Source organism: Danio aesculapii, chromosome 7 (assembly GCF_903798145.1).
Source record: "Danio aesculapii chromosome 7, fDanAes4.1, whole genome shotgun sequence".
NCBI classification, from domain to species: domain Eukaryota; kingdom Metazoa; phylum Chordata; class Actinopteri; order Cypriniformes; family Danionidae; genus Danio; species Danio aesculapii.
In genome coordinates this window covers 22,795,226-22,816,573 of record NC_079441.1, presented here as the reverse complement: position 1 = coordinate 22,816,573, position 21,348 = coordinate 22,795,226, and the positions used below count along the sequence as shown (strand labels likewise).

At 34.9% G+C, this 21,348-nt stretch overlaps 2 protein-coding genes across 3 annotated transcripts; one reads left to right on the top strand and one right to left on the bottom strand.

Moving 5' to 3' along the window:
- Nucleotides 1-1,564: 1,564 nt before the first annotated feature.
- nelfa (negative elongation factor complex member A) lies at nucleotides 1,565-15,818 on the bottom strand. 2 transcript variants are annotated; one of them, XM_056461313.1, is made up of 12 exons: nucleotides 15,687-15,818; nucleotides 13,242-13,451; nucleotides 10,947-11,118; nucleotides 9,307-9,468; nucleotides 9,062-9,151; nucleotides 7,380-7,507; nucleotides 7,104-7,173; nucleotides 6,657-6,745; nucleotides 6,465-6,576; nucleotides 4,385-4,695; nucleotides 2,456-2,555; nucleotides 1,565-2,355 (listed from the first exon to the last, which is right to left on the bottom strand). In XM_056461313.1, exons 1-12 carry the CDS (start codon nucleotides 15,687-15,689, stop codon nucleotides 2,171-2,173), a joined length of 1,632 nt encoding a protein of 543 aa, XP_056317288.1. In that variant the 5' UTR covers nucleotides 15,690-15,818; the 3' UTR covers nucleotides 1,565-2,170. The 2 variants fall into 2 exon arrangements, with proteins under 2 accessions (XP_056317288.1, XP_056317289.1); XM_056461314.1 differs by lacking the exon at nucleotides 15,687-15,818 and having other exon boundaries at nucleotides 13,242-13,486.
- A 112-nt stretch (nucleotides 15,819-15,930) lies between these two features.
- On the top strand, nucleotides 15,931-20,666 carry c7h4orf48 (chromosome 7 C4orf48 homolog). Its single transcript, XM_056462804.1, has 4 exons — nucleotides 15,931-16,037; nucleotides 16,305-16,427; nucleotides 17,671-17,759; nucleotides 19,915-20,666. Exons 2-4 carry the CDS (start codon nucleotides 16,331-16,333, stop codon nucleotides 19,984-19,986), a joined length of 258 nt encoding a protein of 85 aa, XP_056318779.1. The 5' UTR covers nucleotides 15,931-16,037; nucleotides 16,305-16,330; the 3' UTR covers nucleotides 19,987-20,666.
- Nucleotides 20,667-21,348: the final 682 nt, after the last annotated feature.

Genomic DNA, 21,348 nt, shown 5'->3' with positions numbered 1-21,348 from the left:
AATGAGATACTACATTAATATGCACGATATAGCTTCGAAGACCTTTTTACCTGTTACAGTGTTCACAGAAACTCCACAAAAATGTTTTGTAAGGAACTTTTTTTTTTTTTTTTACCAGAGAGCTTTTCGGATCTGGCAATGGTGAAATCTAGATTTGACAGTCAACTTCTTTTTAAAAAAAAAAAAAAAAAAAAAAGACGTGGTTCCTGTGGGTGTTGATTTGTCCTGTCTATGAATTTGGTAAGAGTGTGTGATCATTGTTCTTTGTTTATTCAGATGGCAAAGTTATTTAGTATCGTCAGTTGTACTCTGTTTTTAAAGACCTACCTTAGTCAAAATTATTTAATTACTAAGTTTACAGTAATATCACTACAGTTTTATGGACTGAAAATCCTCCACTTTCACAGCGCTTTAAGATGTTCCCAGTTTCTCCTATGCGAGCACACCAAAAACCAGGTACTGCCTATAGTTATAGAAATTATATAAAACATTCCTTTGGTACAAAAGCACTTTTCTTGTGCAGAATACAAAAGACTGTTTGAAGAACTCTGGTAACCAACAGATTTTTAAAAGTACCAGTAACATTTCTGTTGCACAGAAAGTTAGACATTCATATACTGCAATTTTTGGGTAACTGTTTCTATCCAGTGATTGATTTTAATGGAATGCTTTTTTCAAAAACATGATAAATAATTTTTGCTGAATTATATTAAAATATCGAGGACAAACAAAAAGAATATTGCGTAAGAGCTGTGCCGAATGTTGTTTTGAACAGATTAATCAAAATCGAATCGCAATCACAATTTGAAATGTTTCGATTGGTTCATTGCAAGAGGCTGCAATAAAAAATATGTGTTTACATATATAAACAAAAATATCATCTGAGGTGAAGTGCTTCAGAAAATTAAGCATGCCAGAATTTCTGCGATTTGTCATCACGAGACATCGCAGACATGGCATCGGTTGTCATGAACTATGCCATTACATAAGAAACCATTGAATCTTGTCACAATGCCCACTTGTCGTTTAAGACTCCCCACGACATCCTACGTCAAGGAAATTGTGACAAAATCATGTGATCTGACTGGGACTTTATAATTGGCCAATTGAATGAGCACACTTTCAGTCTGTCCAATCAGAATTGTGCAACTGAATTACACCCACAATAATAAAAGAAAACAAACAGGAAAGCGCTGACAAGTGGGATTATGGCATCTGCTGCTTTAGAAGCATTAATACATGAATTCACACCAAACAAAACCAGGTCATTTTTAAGAGCTGTCAAGGAATTGTTGCCACAGCTTACAGATTATTGAGCTGAAGCTTGATTTAAATCATTAATCAAAATCGCAATATTTGTCAAAAATATCGCGATTAAATATTTTGCCCAAATCGCACAGCCTTATTTTGAAAGTATTCGCGCATTGAAAAAGATTAATGAAATGATTGTTCAGTGAATCAACGATTATGTATACTAAGTCTTAAGCAAATGACTCATTCAAATCAAGACGTTTTGATTCATTTCCTCAAAAAAAAAATAATAATAATTACGTTCTTGAAAAAATTACTTTTTACACTGTTTATTGTTTTCGTTTCTTTTTTCTTCTCTTCCGAAGAGGAACTTGAAAACATATTTTAACATTCTGATTTTGAAAACACATGGACAGATTCTCTTTTCATTCGCGGGACACCATAATAGCATGTTTGTACCCTTTTAAGATCTCTTAATAACGTGTCAATCAAAAGTAGGTTAAGACAAACTAACAAGCCCCTCCTCAATTTCGCCTCATTTCCCCTGACGCTACGAAATCTGAAATGGGCCAAAAAAGAAGAGACGATACAAACATTAACAAAAAGGTAAAGAAAACATCTGTCTTATAAGAGGGTCCCTGTCTTTGGCAACGCAGGAACAGAGATAGGACATGAGGTCAAACAAACAGGAAGTCCTTCTTCACAACTGTCTGAAACCCGACATCCAGAGATTCACTAGCGCATATTCCCAATACCTCAGAATTTGGCCCATAAATATGTACATTCCAGCGCATGTACATGATTGTGTATAAGCACTCCCTCGGGTGATGGTGAAGAGGGGTGTGTGAATGCATACATATGCATCCATGTAATTGCGCTGAGCAAATGTGTGCATGTGTACTGGTTAACCCAGACTTCCTCAGGAGACGTTGGTAATGGGTTTGTATTTCTTGAGGCGGGTCCATTGCCCACTAGAGTAGTTCATCTCAAACACAGTGTCCACCAGCATGGTTGTGCTGCCGGTCCCATCTGCTTTAGGCAGAACTTCTGTGTGCTCGCTCAGCTTGATCTGAATGATGTCACCCTGTTCTGGACAGGGGTTTTCTGTACAGAGAACATTAGGAATATGACAATTAGAAAAAGAGGAACCATAAGACTTTGTGAACCCATTCATAAAAATGGAGGATATCAAAACCCAAAATACCTCGTGATCCAGCCATGAAGCCCAGAATGAGGGCTTTTTCGGGCCGTGTAACTTTGTTTGCAGTCTTGAACATTTCCTGTGCAGCATACATCTGTTCTCTCTGTGGGCAAAACAATGCAGCATAAGAGCTAAACTTCACAGATTGTCACCATACACTACTATTCAAATGATTTTCAAGAAATGAAGATGATTTTTAAAGAAATGTAAACATTTATGCTTCTATTAAACTGCATGTTATCATAACACATTAAAATGACATCTGAATGACCATGTGACAAGGAATACCAAGTAGTGGCTGCTGAAAATTAAACGGTCAACAAGACATCACTATTTTTTTAACCGTTTGACTAAATAAATGCAGCTTTGGTGACCATAAAAAATGTATATTAAACATTACAATAAATATTTTAATTTGAAGGTATTATAGACCTTTTTCTTTGTTGCTGCATGGAGGGCGCCATATTGACCAGCGTCTTCCGGTAGGATGCTTAGAACAGGGTTCATACACATTTTAACTACAAAAATTCCATGACTTATCCATGATTTTTCCAAGACTTTCAAATACATTTTCATGACCTAATGTTTAACGCAATGTGGAAATAGAAAAACTATGCATGTTCAAATTTATTACAGCATACTGTAAAACACGGAACAATCTATTCAGTTTAAATTTATATTTATATCCATGTAATATTTATTTCGATAATGCTTACACCACACTAATAATGTAAGAGTATGTGATTGGCCAAGGACAGAAAAGAACAACTAACCTACAGTATATTTAAAGTATACAGATATCGGTTCTCCATGACTTTTCCAAAACGTTGTGGGTTTTTCTGATTTTCCAAAACTTTTCCAGGCCTGGGAAATGCCATGTCAAAATCCCATGACCGTATGAACCCTGTTAGAATTTCCTTTTACAGCGTTTACAACTGGTAAATCTTGATCCGAAAATGGTTGTCAATAACATTTTGAGTGGCTTACGGAGTGTTTTTGTAATCCACAACTTTGATTTTGCAAGGTGTGTTTAAGCCGTTATGCTTCTGTCAGATGTGGTTGAAGCGCGAGAGATTCAGTGTCTGCTGAAATACAGCGTCAGTGTTCTCGACCTATCAGCTGTTAATCTGTACTCAGCAGCTCTTCAATGCGCACACACACACACACACACTCGCAATAGATCATTGGATTATAGAGCAAACCATATTACTGGCATTAACTCAACAGGTATGTATCGTTAAGTTTAGCAATTTCCAAAAAATTAAAGTACGTTACTGATACTCTGCTGGCTGATTTGCATGTTGATTCTAATCAGAGGTTTCGTTGATTTAGTCTGTATTGTGTAGTATTTACCACGGTATGTGTTTTTCTGTCATTTCAAAATGCCACTTTATTTTGACTTTGTGCCAGTGTGTTAGTGTGTCAGTGGGGCAGTACGTGTTAGTCAAACATTTTGGTGATTTACATTAGTTTGGGTTGGTTATATATTTGAAAGAAAGAGAAAATGATCACTGTAGTGATGACGATGCTCCCTTTAAATGGCAGAAGATGCCGTCCGACGGTAAACCTAAAGGACTCGCATCGGTTGTTTTTCATTCTTATTAGATGGCATTTTTAAATGATCAGTCCAGGAAGTGGCGTTCAAAGACGTTAAAAGCAAGTAAAAAAGATTAAAACTATCGTTTCAAATCTGTCCGAATGTGACTCTTTATACACATCAAGCTGCCGACTGGAAGTTCTTACCATCCTCCTTACGCATACACTCAAAGCATAATAGGTAATTTTGCATTCTAATAAAAAGGTCGATAATTGATGGAAATTATGCTATTTTACTCATTTATAAAACAATAAAACCATTGTCTAGTATGATCAAAAGCAGGAGAGTCCAGTAAAGCATTATCCCCATATGAATGAAATCACAGATGTTGTTACCGTGAGCGAGAGGTTCTTTTTGGGTTGTGTCTGTGGGGGAGCTGGCGTGGGTGCAGGCTGAGCTGCAGTGGTGGGCGGCTGTGTGGGCATGTCTGGCTGTGCTGCTGTGGCGGCAGGGGGCGGGCCGTTGTTTGTAGGCGTGCTGGTTGGTGTGGTGGGTGAAGTGGGCGCGGTGGGACTGGCAGTGCTGGCATTATACATAGGCGGCCGCTGTTTGAACTGGCCAGGTAGTGAAGCGGCAGCAGCACTTGGGGCGGATGACTCCTCCGACTGTCGGTTTGTAGTTTCACGTCCTGAACCACCTGCGTTTGCTGAATATTCACAAGCAGAGGCAGAAAGAAGATTATTAAGGAGACTGTAAACTGGATTTGTATTAAAGGTCCCATGAAATAAAAAATAAAGTTTTTTTTGATGTTAGTATCAGTATTGTTAGTTTTAAGGATACTTATAAGCTAGCGTTCTCCAAAACAGTGACAGAATTTGCGTTTAGAAGATATAAAACTGATACAAACATGTAAAGCTTGTAGTTCGTCACTTCTGCCTAAATGGATCAACTGTTTTATTCACACCACCTCATATTTCATTTTCTCATCAAATCGTGTGACCAATCAAATGCTCTCCAGTATCTGACATGCCCCAGCCCCTTCAAGACACTTCACATTTAATGCACTTGGGCTCAACTACCCTCAATGGCAGAGTTGTGATAAAACGCTATTGGCTGTTTTTTTAAAGGGGAGAAGCTACACTATGTCCCACCCTCTCTTTGTGTTTCTGTTGAGATTGTCAAACATCTATGACCTTTAACATCTGGGGTCCGTTCTTTGTACCTCGCTTAAATGATCTAAGATGATTTGGTAAAAATGATCTTTTAATCTTGATAACTGATCTCTGGCTAATTTGGTTCTTCAAACAAGTTTGCGAATCAGATTAAAATGTCTGGATGAACTGATCTGAGATCGCTGCGTGTGTTGTGAAGGACGCATCTATCGATCCTCGAAATCATGATCAGCAATGCAACGATTGGCTGATGGCACAGCAGCGTAATGACATCATCTGATTAATATTCAATTCTCTATGTGAGCAAAATTATATAAAATTTGTAGTAAACGGTTTGTTAAATATGACACGCAATAACTTTCCACATTTGTTGTGATGGCAATCTACACTTTCATGTGTCAAGAGTATTAGCAATTTATTTAGTTTTACATTTTAGATTGGATTTTCTTTACTATAGCCTAGGCCTATTTTAGTTTCTTAATCAGCGTATGGAATTAAAATTAATTTTGCACCAAAAAAGTATTTTGATATTGGTAAAGGTGACTGCAATTTTTTGCAAAGCATCAAATCACCGGCATATTAGCTGTCAAAACATGTGCAAGACTGCATACATTATTATTCCTTTATAAAAACAAACAAACAAACAAAAAACAAAAAAACAGTAGAATATTGTGCATGTTGTCTATTATCTTACAGAATTTGTACTAAAGCTGGATCGGTACCTTTAAATAGTGCGCATTTGTATCTAAAAAATTCACATTAATAAATGTTCTCTTTGATCCCCTTGGGGAGAACCACCCCGTTTTTGTACTTTTATTTACTAAGTTTTATTTATATATATGTTTAAACTTATATGTATATAAACATAAACATTATTATTATTTAATATTAAATATTATTAATTATTATAAATTCTAAATGTGTATATATAAACTTTTTTTTTTTTTTACTATTTTACTTTTTCCCCAAGTGTATATAATCTATAGATTACTACTGTAAGAAAATAGCAGCATTTGGTACATAATTTCAGTATTACCTTTGCTTGAACAGACTCGATCTAATACCGTTTACATGAAATAAACCTGCTCCCTAGCAGGTTTGACCTACCAGAACTGTTGCTATGACAACAACTCTCGGATAGGTTTTGAAGAACGAAACGATCCTGGATCGTGTCAAATCGTCAATAACCAAATCCAGCTAATTGAATAATCCACGTACGAACAATGGACCCCTGATTAGCTGTTGCATCTAACTTTACTATTTATGTTTGCATGCCTCACACCTGCATCTCTCAGTGGCTCACCTGGCTGTGTTTCTGAGCTTGGAATATAAGACGATGAAGGAACCATGCTGGGAGTGGCGGGAAGGTAACTGGTTGATGGCAGGGCACTCTCGTTGTTTAGCGCCCCAAGTTTCTGTTGAAATGAGGAGAAATTAGAGTTCTGTTCTGATCAGCGTTCCAGGTGTCCATCATATTGCTGATTTCAAAAACTACCTGTGTGGAAACCAGGCCAGCTGCGTAGTCTGGTGTGGCGTTCTCCACCACCGCCTCTTCTTTGGCCGCTTTTTCTCCAGCATCTGTGTCTAAAGAAAACACAAAAATTATATTCGCAAAAACACAATTAATTAGTAGTAAAATGGAGTAAAAATTCCACAGAAACATTTTGAGTATTTAAAAGCAAACAATACTGTACAATCCTAAACCATGGGTTAATGTCACTATTTGCATATATGCAGTGTCGGCATCACTTACTGGACAAATGTAACACACAACCGGTTCACACATTATCTTGCTGACAATGCCCGATTGTTTGTGATATAATATCCAAAGAATGTAAATTAGACTTGTAAACAAATATGCCGTTTTAAAAGCATCATTGAGAATAAGCTGATGTTAAACAGTGCGAAAAGCTCTCATGTCATTAAATCTTCTTGAACTTACCCAGAGTCTTTCTTCTCCTCTTAGCTTCTCTACCAGCTCCTACCATATCCAACTCTGATATATCCAACAACTGCAGGAAGAAGAATAGAAATCACATGAGCTAACAGTATAGAGCATATAAAAACATACTATCCATACTCAGAAGGCAAATTCAGTTTTGTAAAACCAAGTGTCACGCACAAAATTTGTTTTTCAGCATTTAATAAAGAGTAAAAGCTAGTAAGATATTATAATCTTATTCAGTGACTTCATAAAAGGTGACTGTGGGACAGTTACCTTGACGCCTCTCTCCTTGCGTAGGGGTGTGCGGGCAGGGGCGATGGGGGTTCTGTTACTGGGAGGGCTGAACATGCTTGGCGTGGTGGGGCTGCGGAATGGTGCTTTGGGAATGCCCTTTAGCGGCGCTGAAAGTAGAAATGACATTCATTTTTACTATTGTGTGTTAAAATATAAGGTTCGGGTAACAAGATATTTTCCATTAGAAACTCAGAAAGGCTAAATTTACAGTTAGAGTTACAATCAGAGTTGGGTGTAACACGTTACTGTATTCAATTACATTTTTGGGGAACCCAGTAATGTAACAAATTACATTTTTAATTTGTGTAATTTGATTACAGTTACTAAAGTCACAATTATACTATAATTTAATTGTGTTATGTTACAAATATAGTTTAAGAAGAAAAAAAACCTTCTTTTAAATCACGTTTTCTGCTGCAACGTCAGTTAATAAGCATGCACTTTTAAATTGCTGGAGAACGTGAGCTGAAATGGTTGCTGTACAAAGTGTTTGCTTCTTCAAGTGGAAATACAGACACTACTTTGATTTCATTGAGCATAAAAACTCAAAGTCTATGTCCAGTTACTAAAAAACTTTCGACAGCTTTTAACTCGACCAGCAACTTGTTTAAGCACTTGAATAGAAAGCATTCTAGGACAAAACTCCTCGCCACTGAGTACACCGGCGCCCAAAAACTCGGCGGCCCAACTCAACCTAAACAGGCAAAATTGGATTTTTGTGCAGGATCGGCAGTGAAGATTTCTTCTGAATGTGAAGAGAAGCGTAGCTGCTTATATGGCTGTTCACATATCACGTCTTTTGTGCGCACAAGTTCATTATTTCCAATGGAGGTGCGCACACTCGCATTTTCCAGGCGCAACAGTTGAAAACCGCAAGTCAAATGACGAGAACTGACCGGTCATCTTCATATTTTGTATGGAATATACACATTTCAGTAGACTAATTATCTCAGACAAACACACAACACCCAAACACTGCAGTGCTTTTTCATACTATGGATGTCAATGGTTACAGGTGTCCAGTTTTTTCTAAATGTCTTCTTTTGTGTTAAAAAAGAGGCATACAGGTTTAAAACAAGTGAGTGATGATTTTAAGTTTTGGGTGAACTCTAAGTCTTTTGAATATGTCAAGCTGCTGTGATCAACCCATTGTAATGTTTTTCAGTGAATATTAAATTACTGAAAGAGCTGCAGTTTGTTTAGTATTTTTATAGGTATATTTTATGTTTTAAAAGTAACTTCAAAGTAATTAGTAATCTGATTACATTACTAAATACTTAATGTAAAAAGTAATCAGATTACAATTTTCCAGTAGTAGTCAGTAATTTGTAATAGATTACTTTTTTTAGTAACTTACCCAACACTGTATTACTATATGTTTAGTAATATAATCAAAGTTTTAAAAAATATAATTATTTTCAAATGCTTGAATTCACATTAAGAAAAACAAAATGCAAAAAAAAAAACGTGTCATTCTACATTTATGTAAACTACTTTACTATTCATATTTAATAAATAAAACCTTATCCTAAAGTGTTATTTTTTTATATATTTTTGTTATTATTCAATACCATCTAATCTTATATGATATAATATTATTATCAAACAAATTAAAATGAAACATTTTTACCATCCATACACTGTCTAGGCAGAACTCTTACTTGTGGTGTCAATCTTCTTCACCAGTCCTCTTCCTTTGGAGTGGAAGGGCACTCCTGCAGTTTTCTTTAACTGCTGGGCGGTCTCTGTGGCTTTAGAGCAAATATCATAAGTAAGTATTAAACAATGATCATGTCAATCATCAAAGAAACAGAGTAAACTCATATTAAATCACCAGAATACATCCATACAAAAAAAGAAAAGAAAACAGAGGTGGTCTCACATGTTTACAGCCACAAACACTTACATTTCTGCAGCAGCTCAGCTCGAAGCGTGGCACTCTTGGGTTTCCTCTTGAGCTGGAAGTGTTTGATGGGTGGAGTGAGCGGCCCCACCAGCGTGGTCAAAGCACTCTTGTTCAGATACTGACACTCCAGAGGCAACATGGTCGATGCTTCACATTCGATTACTGCATGTCAATACAACAGGTTACAAAAGTAGTACATTTTAGTTGGTATTTTCACAAATAAATTAAAGATGGCATTCTTATAAAAAGGATGAATCTTAAATGTAAAGATGTATTACATTAAGATTATATATTTCTAATTTGAAGGTGCTCTTTGTGAGTTTTTGACTCTTACCATATATACCATACAATACCAATTGTGTGCAGATATATAAGAAACATAATAAGTGAATATAACTATTTATCTGACAAACAAAGTCAATTATTCTCCTATAAAAATGTGTGTTCTGTGTCGAAATGTCTGTCTGTTTTGGTCTGAGTAACTCCACCCACTCAGCACACCGGGTTGCCTTGGGAGAAAACAAATCATTTCAGTCTTGATGACTGCCTCAATGTATGCGGTACAGTAGCAGCCTCCAAAATGAGACGCAGATTCAGAGTTATAAAAATCCACATGGTGGTTTTTAATTAGCAACTAATATAATATGATACAAATGTAAACATAAGCTGAGCAGCTTTCAGTGTGAGGATGTCTGTGTCCTCAATCTGGCAACCTGCATGTGCATCGAGTCGTTGAAAAATAAATAATCTCTCTAAATTTAGAATATGAACTGCAATCCTGCATACTGCAATTTTTAATGTTACTATTAGAATGATATTGTAAATATGTTTAATATTGCTCTTTGCAACAGTTTAAGGACACAAAACATATTTTTAGATTTTTAGTCTGGGGCAGTAATACACACATCAAAACTCACTAACAAAAATGTCTATCTGACACCGTTCATTCATGTACAAAGACCAACAGAGAGCTGTCAAACTGAGCAAAATACACAGCCCTAATATCCAGTCCAAGAAGTCAAGGATGGGGAAATATGTGGGCTTTTCTGATTTACATATGTTTATGTGAAAGGAAAGATGAGCTTAGCAACCAGGAGAGACAAGTATTAAACTGGAAATTGTTTACGAGGACTGTTTTGACCCTCTCCAAATATTCCAATGAGCTATATGCACACAGACTTTTAATTTGCAGCCAGGCAGCCCAATGGCTTCTGGTGAACTGTCTTTCCATTACAAAACTGTCATGTTTAAGATCTGATTTCTTTATAATTCAGTGATCTTCACTGCCTGATAGATATACGATAAGAAATGGGTCTCAGATCGGACAAAAAGTACTGCATTAAATTCCATTTCCCCCCCCGGCATGTCTATTTTATCTCAATATTTTCAATGGAATTTCTGCGCTAGCCTGTTGATACTGATGGTGCAAGTGGTTACAACGGTCATCTCATTTTAGGCTTGATTGACTAAATGAATGCTTAGGTCTATTTAACTTAATGTAGTGTAATTACATTACAACATAGATGCTGTAAAATAACATTGTGAAATTGAAAATAGACACTTTAAGCTTTCACCGGAAGTTTATCGTTGGCTTTAAAACTCTAGCTGTGCATAGAGCCCATTACTGATGTCAGACTGACCTTTCTCACGCAGTTCTCCAAGAATGTCCTGTACATTTGGGTTCTGCTCCTCCAGGTCCAGGTTTAGTGAGCCAGTCTCTGGGAATGATTTCAGGATGTCAGCCACCATTAACACCCAGGGCTCAGAGTCCACTGTGGCCAACTGAATTATCTCTGACAGAGCCTCCTTCATCTGAATTATTAGGAAAGAATCAAGAAAATCTGAGACTTAATCTAGTCAGACTGTCCAATGAATCTGCCACCAGTGCACTGAGCTGTCTCAAATAGAAAACACACTGATATGGAAAAACGAGACCACTTTCTCAGAATTTGTAGGTCTGAGTAAAAGGTTTAATTTTTGTTTTATTCTATTAAAATCTGAAATCTATTCTTTAAAAAATCCTGTCATCTATAAAAATAAAATAAAATAAAAAAAAACATTCGGACAATTGGTCAGGATAACTAATTTCTTATGGTTCAAAGTTATTCTAACTAAGTGTTGATTTTTTTTACATATCTTATGATAAAACATTTGCATAGTGTTGTCTAAAAACATTATTATTCATGCTAAAAATTAAATATACAAAATAAAAGCTCTAAATGACAATTTCATTTTAAATTTACTGGAAATGTCATAAGCGGTTTGCTCTAAATTTCTTCAACACCTATTTCCTCAAACACATAATGCCTATAAATCTATAAAAACAGATTTTAAAGTGGCCTCTTAATTAAACACCAAAACATTACTTAATTTCAAAATTGTCTCTTTTACTGTCGCAACTGCAGATTTTATTCCTGTATTAGTGCCAGGAGAACAAATGCAGAAAGAAATTGATTGTAAAATAGGCTAATTTAGTGAAACAATGAATACCTTACAGTGTTAAAAATACATTAACTAATTATATCAATAATTTGGACAAAACCAATTACAGGACATTTTCAGTTAAAAATAGATCATGATTAACAGACATTGCTTGTTTTTTTTTATTTATTGCTTGATTGACTATAAATTTCAGTAAAAAAATCATCTTGCATAATTTATTTATTTTTACACTAAATGAGCTGGTAATTTTCTTTCAGAGGTCAGGACATACGTTTTTTTATAGGTTAGTTATAGAGCTGGTAAAAGATCCTGATGATATGATAACTTTGGATGAAAATATAACAGTTTCACAGTTTTACGGTATTGTGATTACTGTTGTAAAATGTATTCTTTTTAAATGTCTGGGTAAAAAAAATAAAACCTTTTCCCTCCTTTTGAACACAATTTATTTTGTTTTGAGAAACATTTAAAATACTTTGAAGCAGTAAACATGCCAGGCTAAATAATTTAAATGAATCATTGACTTCTGCTATCTTTTTTAATATCAAAACACAGATTTATTTACAATTTAAAACAGCATCTTTGGATATCTTTTCTGCAGGAGATACTGTTGTCCTAAAAAAAAAGGAAATAAAAAAATCTTACATATACCGTAGGAGAAAGTAAATGTAGCAGAAAATGTTGGCGGTTTAAAAAAATTTACTTTTCGAAACTGTGGTATACCTTGAAAATGGTTATCATCCTATGCCTAGTTAGTTATGCTACAGTAAAATGCAAGACCTTTGCATTTGTATCACTACATGTGTGATTGACTAAAATTCACTTAGAATATACACCACTTTTTGTCTTTTGTATAATCCAAAAACCACAATGCAGTTACTATAAACCCCATTTCGTTAAAACCACTTAAATTTAGCAAATTCTGTAAACTCTGTAACTCTACCTAAAGTTAAATCTGTTAAATGACAAATTCTCATACTCAAAATGAGCATTTCGTTGCCTAAATACGTTACTATAGCGAACTTTTATGACAGAAAATTATACAGCTTACTACATTGCCACAGGTACTACTATTAACTGTTATGACTGTAATGTTTAGGCGGAAACTAGTTACGTTACCAGAGTACATTTGAAAAGGGGGCGTTTTACTCGTCCAAACATATGACCAAACTCCATCAAAATAACATTAACTTAAAACAACAATGCCAAAGTTGACTGCACGTTTACATGCATGAAGCTATGGGAGACCCGGAGAAGATATCTCCCGGAGGAAGACAGCAGCCTGAGCAGAGCTCTGCTGGAGACTGACATGAGCAGACAGCAGCTGCAGGGGACTCATGGTGGAAGCCATGTTATTATTACACATGCAACACAGACGAGCCAGCGACACACAACTACTAAAAAACAACATGCCAACCCGATACAGCGTGCGACACTCGGAAGTTAAGTCAGAGTGTGAGTGAGCGTGTGTGTGTGCAGTTCTGCACTCGCACCTCATCCACAGTCCTGCGCGGGAGGTGCAGCATCCCCAGCAAGAGTTTCAGCTTCACCGGAGGCGACAGACTGGAGAAACACAGCCGAATATTGTCGATGACCGACACGGTGAGAAGGGAAGCAATGCTCGAAGGAGTCCACAGCTCATCCGTCGATCCCAGTTTGTTGTGGAGCCACAGGCCGGTGTCGCTCTCCCTCATCGACGCCATCTTGGAAAAAGGCGAATAATGAGATCGGGCATTTTAACAGGCTACCTAAGAAAACAGACACACGCGCGCGCTAGGACCCGTGTGATCGCGAGCAGAGCTCAGAAAACTTTTACAAACATTTAATGAGTGAGATGCACGAGCTGTACATAACAGGTTTTGTGATGCATATCTTCGTTCTGTTTCTGATTTCACCTGTTATGTTTTGGCGTTGTTATGTTTACTAATGTATAATAAAACTACTTATTTTGGCATATATTTTATTTATATCCGTATTATAATCATTATTAATAATACAGGGCTTCTGAAGGTTTCACCAAGTTAAATTTAAGATTTTTATGAGATTTTTAAGACCATTATGAATGAAATTTTATATTTATACATGGCTAAATGCTAAGGGTTTTATTTGAATATCCAAGTTGGAAAATATATGCACTTTCCCTATCTAAAAATGATGATAATTTAATACATTTAATAATACGATAATATTTTAATATTTAAACTAAACTAGGCCAGGTCAGTATCTGAATAAATAGAGAACTTTTAAACAAATGTTACTATAAGGAAAGTAATTAGATGCTATTTGTAAATAAAGAATTAAATGTTTTAATGAAATTGGAATTGTTGGTGATTGTATGGGTGTTAATGGCCAGATTGGGTATACATGAACAAAGAGTAATAAAAAAAGTCAGACCTACAACACAATATTTCAGTAGATTTAAGCCTTCTTAAGGCCTAAAATTAGTTTTTAAGATTCAAGACATTAAGACAGATACCCTGTACATAAAACATTAAACCTCAAAACAAAATGCATAATTTTTACCCAAGTGTCTGTTTTTTTTTATGTATTATGGTCAATTCAAACACAGCAGCGATACACGCTAACAGACATAAACAGTCACAACATGTCACTTCTTAGACAATCTACAACCCAACAAGCAACCAATTCAGCATGTTAAATCTGTGAAAAACAAGATTGGACTGAAACAACAGTCTGTCCAAGTTAGTGTCCTCAGCAGTAAACACGTGGGGAACTTTTAAACAAATATTATCATGAGGAAAATAATTGATCCATTATGGTAAAGAGAGTTAAAAATGAAATAAAAAATAAAAAAGTGAAACGTTTTATTGAGATTGGAATTGTTGGCGATTGTATGGATGTTAATGGCCAGATTTGGTAGCTATACACGAACAAAGGAAAATTAAGACCTGTAAAAAAATATATTGTAAGACCTACACCACAATATTTCAGTAGATTTAAGACTTTTTAAGGACTAGCATTTAGCTTTTGAGATTTAAGACATCGTAAGACTTTTTAAGACTCAGCAGATACCCTGTAATAATAATAATATTATCTGAGCCCTCAATGCGAATGTTATTGTGTGAATAAATACAGAAAATTTGTGTTTTGATATTATGACATTCTCACTATGCTAACTAAATTATGTTTCTGACAGTATGTCACACATCTATCTATCTATCTATCTATCTATCTATCTATCTATCTATCTATCTATCTATCTATCTATCTATCTATCTATCTATCTATCTATCGGAGTCTTAACATAGTAATGCACCTTAGTTCCAGTGCATTTAGTAAACATTATGGAATTATGTATACAAACAGGCTTATACAACAATCATAGAAATGGGGAAAACAAATATAACAGCTATGAAATAAAGATATATACAGTGCTCAGCAAATATTAATATAAGTTCACACCTCACAAATCACTCTTTTAAATCCATATTTTTAGTAGGAAGCTATACAATATTACATTTGTGTATTTACATTAGATTAGTCAGAACTAAAGCCAAATCTGGAGCTTATCTAACAAAATACCTTACGATAACGGTCCAAAAACTAGTACACCCAAATTTATGTTATAGAAAAATACAATTAGTAAAAAAAAGTAAATACAAAAAAAGAGGAAAATTTAAATGAAATTTTGAAGGGTGTACTTTTTTTTTTTTTTTTTGCAATATTTTGCTTGAATTTAATTGCATTATCTTTCAATTTCTAAACATGTTTGGTGACTAAAATACTAAAATATTATTTTATTAAATATATGTTTAATAAAACAGTTTTGTTTGAATGCACCAGAATACATTCCCTATATTCATTGAGAAATGGATTAATATATTCATTTTCGAAATGGGGTCTACTCAATATGCTGAGCACTGTATATAGTAACTTTTGCACAATCTGGTAAACATATAACCATCTCGCGAACCTACCATAACGTCCGCAATAATATCTGTATTGCCTTAATTCATTGAACAAAAACAAACAAACCTATTATTAAAACAACATTAGATGTTAAATCTGACCAAATCACATTATTAAAAAAACACAGAACATAGGTGCACGTTCAAAGCGAGGACGGCTGAAATCCACGTGACGACCTGTAGCCAATGAGAGAGAGAAACGTAAACTGGGCTTCAAAAACATTTGGAACTCCATCCTACGGCGCTCCGCGAAGGACATAATCATAAAAACGCGATTGACGCTCCGCAACGAAACTGCGTCCTGTGAAGGAGGGCGGTGGTTTGACTAACGGTGCCAGTGTCTTCATCAGAAAACTACAGGTAATGCAAATTAGCATGTTGTTCCACTTTAATTAGCATTAATAATGCACCTTACATCAGAGCTATTTGGTCGTATTTGAAATGGATCATATTTGTTACCTTTATCAAGACAAAGACAAAAATCTACAGGCTCTTTATTTACGTTTGTGTCAGACTGTCATTTTCAAAGCGTTTTCTCAGTTGTTATTCGCTTTCCTTAAAAAAAACGTCGTCTGAATGATTACATGTAAGCTCATTTTTGCTATGTGTGTGTTTTTGCTGTGGCAGGTATATTGCGTGTGTGCGGCGACAGTATGAGGCCAAGCGGAGCTCTGGCGGCGGCGGCGCTGATGCTGATGCTGCTCGTGTGTTGCCAAGCCGAGGACTCAGGCTCGGTCATCCCGGCCGAGAGTAAGCCTCAGTCTGCTTTTAGACGAGTGGGCAACAGGCATGCATCATTTCATGTGTCATCATCGCATCGTATGCCCTGTACTACGGTGTTTCCCGGGCTCTTGCTCAGCCTTGGTGATGAGGAGGCAATGCAGCCTTGTTGTACATGTTTTGTACTGTTGTAGTTTTAGAATAAAAACAGATTTGGGGGGAAATATTAGACTACTTATACGTTGTTATGGTTTCTCTGTATTTGACGTTAAAATAGGTGCATGTTTTTTACTTTATAAAGTCTCTCTTGAAGTTATAATTATTAGCACCCCGTTTATATAAATAATTAGTAAATATTTAAAAAAAAGAAAAGAAAAAAAAATCAAAGAGGGGCTAATAATTCTGACTTCAACTGTATATCTGAAAACATGGATTATTTCATATTGACCGGTTGTCATTTTCTGCAAATAAATTGTGTAAATGATAACATTTCTATTTTAATCTTTGTATGCCATAAAATAAAACATAAAATAGAACAAAAAACAGGATTTTATGAAAGTAAAAAAAAAAAAATTATATATATATATATATATATATATATATATATATATATATATATATATATATAATGACTATTAATGGCAAATTCAGAGAAACAATAACAACTTTTATGTGGTCTCGCTTGTTTTCGCTGTATTTGAGTTTTCACGTTTAGTTGTAAATTTTGCATTTCAAATCTAAAAAATATTTTACAAAATGTTCAAATTGAGGTTCACCTTTTCAGTTCAGTTTTTGATTCAGTTTTTATTTTGATTAAATATATGTAATGCCTAAACATTTTAGTTAAGTTTTTATTTAATAGTTCATCTTATATTTAGATGATAGCACAATAAGGTTACATTTGTTAGCTACACTAGTTAAAATGAGCTAACAATGAACAATATGTCTGAAGCACTTCTCAATAGTTAATTATCAACATTTATACATTACTAACATTAATTTACAACTAATTAATCAAGCAATGCACAGCTATATTTTTAATTTACATTAACAAGTTTAATAAATGCTGTAAAAACATATTGCTCATGTTACTTCATGTTAACTAATGCATTAACCTTAGTGTGTAGCGTTACAGTTTCTCATCTCATTTTATTTCAGCTGCTCTTTCAAGGAACAAAAATGCATGCAATTGTAAAGTTTTAGTTTTAGTTGATGATGATATGCCAGAAGTCAATATGAAATCATCATCTGCTGCACAAATGTGTTTTACCAGGCCGGCCATGCGTTGACTGTCATGCCTTCGAGTTCATGCAGAGAGCCTTGCAAGACCTGAAGAAAACAGCCTTCAACTTAGACTCGCGGGTAAGAGCAAAGAAAGACAAAAAATAAATTAATGCACAAATAAAAATGTAAAGTAGTCTCGTCTTGCATCTTTGATGCCCATTAAAGAGTATGTTCTGTTATGTTTTGCTAGGAAGTTATCTATTTATTTCACTGAACTTTCTCACTCACTTTCGTTCGGTTTAGTTCCTGATTTATCACTCAATTTTCTCACTCACTCATTTTTCTTTGGCTTAGTCCCTGATTTATCAGGAGTCGCCACAGTGGAATGAACTAACAATTACTCTGGCATTTGTTTTATGCGGTGAATGCCCTTCCAAGCACAACCAAGCACAGGGACTCAAACCAGTGACCTTCTTGCTGTGAGGCGACATTGCTAACCACTGAACCATCCACAGAATGTTCTATTAACCATAAAACTCAGCCAAATGTTGTGAAAACTTCAAAATACAGGTAGAACGTCTGTAAAAACGTAACATGAATCATTGATACCACATACTGCGCTCTAGCACATTTTCTTCTTAGATTTTTGAAGAATAAGTGCTGTTATTACTAATCCTACAGTAAATAATAAGTTTTATACAGCTGAAGTCAGAATTATTAGCCCCCTTTATTTATTATTATTTTTTTTAAATATTTCCCAAATGATATTTAACAGAGCAAGGACATTTTCACAGTATGTCTAATAATATTTTTCTCATCTGGAGAAAGTCTTACTTGTTTTATTTTGGCTGGAATAAAATAAGTTTTTTTTTTAAATTCTGATTCGGACACGCCCTTAATGCTTTTGCGCCATGAGCTTTAGACTTTGCGCCTAGATCGTTAAAATAGAGCCTGATGTGGTACATTTTGTCTTAATAGTTAAAGGGCACCTATTTTACACCCTTTTCAAGATTTAAGATAAGCCTTTTGTGTCTTCATAATGTGTCTGTAAAGTTTCAGCTCAAAATTCTCGTCATATTATTTATTATACCTTACTGAATATGAGACTGTTCAGCTCTGAGCACACTGTAGCTGTTTCTGTAGCCTGTGCCTTTAATGCAAATAAGCTGGTTCTCTCCGCCCACCATTCCCACATGCGTGTCAGAGCCACAGAGATCACTCTCTATTGCTCTGATGCAGGTCTCCATTTCCTGCTGCATCTCACTTAGATAAACAGCATAAGAAGGACACTGATCTACCATTTATGAGAAATACTACAGTAAGGACTTTTCCAATTGTTATGTGATGTATTTGTTGTGGAGTTAATTCAAGCATTTCTGCAATGATTAGTCACACACAATGTTGTTACAAAGTTCATGCATACACAAACAGCACGCGTGTTTAACTTTACACTGTTTTTGTAGGCAAATGTGACAGGATACCCATTAATATACACCGCTGTATAGATATCCGTTATGTTAATGTACAAAATAAACCTGATTTAAGTCCACAAACCAGGATTGAAGCATCTTCTTTTATAATTGTACTGACATGTGGCTGGCTGTGGTGATGAATTACATAACAATCTTACTTTATACAAACAGATGTTTTAAACTTGTAAAATGTATCCTTAAGATGCAGATGAGAGCTGAACAGATCTTTTAATCCAAGTTGCTTTGTGCAAGTGCTGTCTTGTGGATACGTTTATAAGCGTTACTATGGAGACATGTTAGTACGCGGCTGTCAATCAATTCGTTGGGCGGGGAAAACCGCACTCCTACATCATGTTGCAGTGGGCTGCAAAATGGGAGGGATTTGGATACTATTTTAATATAGTTAATAGTTTCTATCACTCCAGTATGACTGTGGACACACTATACCTACACAGTTTACAAAAGATGATTTTCATCATAGATGCCCTTTAAGTAAAATCACTATCCACTGAGAAAATCCTTTCCTTATCTTAGATGAGTTCAAAATAATGATAACACTTCTACTGCAGAAATCTATGGCTCTGGCCAGCCATCTTCATGTTTGTCTGTTCAGAATGAGAGCAAATTCTCTCATTAAGTGCGTGATTAATTCAGCAATTTATTTTTTAAAAAGCTAATTAATTAAGTAAAAAGTAACTCAGATATCATTACTCAAATTTTTAAAGTAATGCATTACTTGTTACTTCGAAAAGTAATATTATTACATGGGTTACTTGTAATGCATTACCTCCAACCTGTTTATCATATGTTGTGTTTTTCAGACAGAGAATTTGGTGCTGAGGGCCGAGAAGAGGGCGTTGTGTGACTGTATGCCTGCCAGCAGCCTGCGCTAAAACGCCAGCGTAAACACTGCCCTCAGATACAGAAACCTTTATGAACCTAAAGGATACTACCTGCTCTTAGTCAAACACACTCCATTGCTCTCAAACACGCTTCCTGTCATGTGTGACAAGAAACATGTTTTATCTTTCATCATAATATGTGCATAAACACACATTCCTGACAAAAGTCAACACACAACATTCCACTGTTGAAATGTCGATGCTGAGAGGCACATTCACGTTAGGGCAGCAGCAAATACACTGTATCTTCCATATAAGTGAATATAAACACAGGTGAATATAAACACCTCTCCAGGCACAACGCACTGCAAAAGATTCTGCAAACACATTATTTATTATCATTATTTGCACAGTATACTAGATGTTTTTCTTTTTTAAATACTAACGGCTTTTTATATTTGTGTTCTTAGGATATATGATTAATAGTCACAATAGTTAAGCAGATATTTAGATCTATTAAATATATCAATGGCGTTGTTTGCTGTAAGATCTACGACTAGAAGAGAGTCTGCATGTAAAGTGATAGTTTAGAGTTTTATATGAGGGTTTATGAGAAGGGAATATGAAGGAAGGTTTCATAGAGATTACTTTGGTACTAAGATGTGAGTTCACAGCTGTAACAATGTCTTTTTGTGTGTAGAAAAGTGCATTAAAACATATGTGACGTCATATTCACGTTGTAAGCTATTTGTTTTATAGATGCTCTTTTGATCTTCTAGTTGTCTTTTGGGTTAGTTGACCTGTTTAGATTTTTGAATTCTCATAAAGTATTTATTTGTTTATTTTAATTGCTATTTTACTTGTTTATAAGTTTATTTCATTTAATTTTGTGCCTTTTTCCAATTTAGAATGTGTTGAAAATGGGAAATAGCCAATTTCTATCAATTTTTTTCGATGTTCATCTAAATCTATTTGATCCACAACATAAAAGTTGTGCCTTTTTTTTTTACGTATTAAAAGTGTTAGAAATAAAGCTGTAGAATTCTTCGTTACTTGATATACTGTATAGATACAATAACAACCTAATTATCCTAGTTAAGCCTTTAAATTGCATTTTAAGCTGAATACAAATATCCTGCAAATAAATTAGTATAAAATATTATTTACTGTCATCATGGCACAGATTAGAAATTAGTTATTAAAACTATTATGTAAAAAATAACCACTCTCTGTTAAATATTTCTTGGAAAATATTACTTTTTTTATTTCACAGAAGCTAATAAATAAGGGCTAATGGTTTTTATTTCGAATTTGTATTCTAATTAGCAATTATCTGTCTATTTATCTAGCTAGCTAGGTTTCGAAATATCTAAAGCAAGATGGCAAGAAAATATTTCTAGGTTACATTAATTT

Coding starts and splice junctions, on each gene's coding strand:
- nelfa (XM_056461313.1), bottom strand. Junction 9,152..9,306: donor AGCTGAGCTGCTGCAGAAAT/GTAAGTGTTTGT, acceptor TTTGCTCTAAAG/CCACAGAGACCGCCCAGCAG. Junction 7,174..7,379: donor GCAAGGAGAGAGGCGTCAAG/GTAACTGTCCCA, acceptor TTCTTCCTGCAG/TTGTTGGATATATCAGAGTT.
- c7h4orf48 (XM_056462804.1), top strand. CDS start 16,331: ATGAGGCCAAGCGGAGCTCTGGCGGCGGCGGCGCTGATGCTGATGCTG. Junction 16,428..17,670: donor CTCGGTCATCCCGGCCGAGA/GTAAGCCTCAGT, acceptor GTGTTTTACCAG/GCCGGCCATGCGTTGACTGT. Junction 17,760..19,914: donor CCTTCAACTTAGACTCGCGG/GTAAGAGCAAAG, acceptor TGTGTTTTTCAG/ACAGAGAATTTGGTGCTGAG.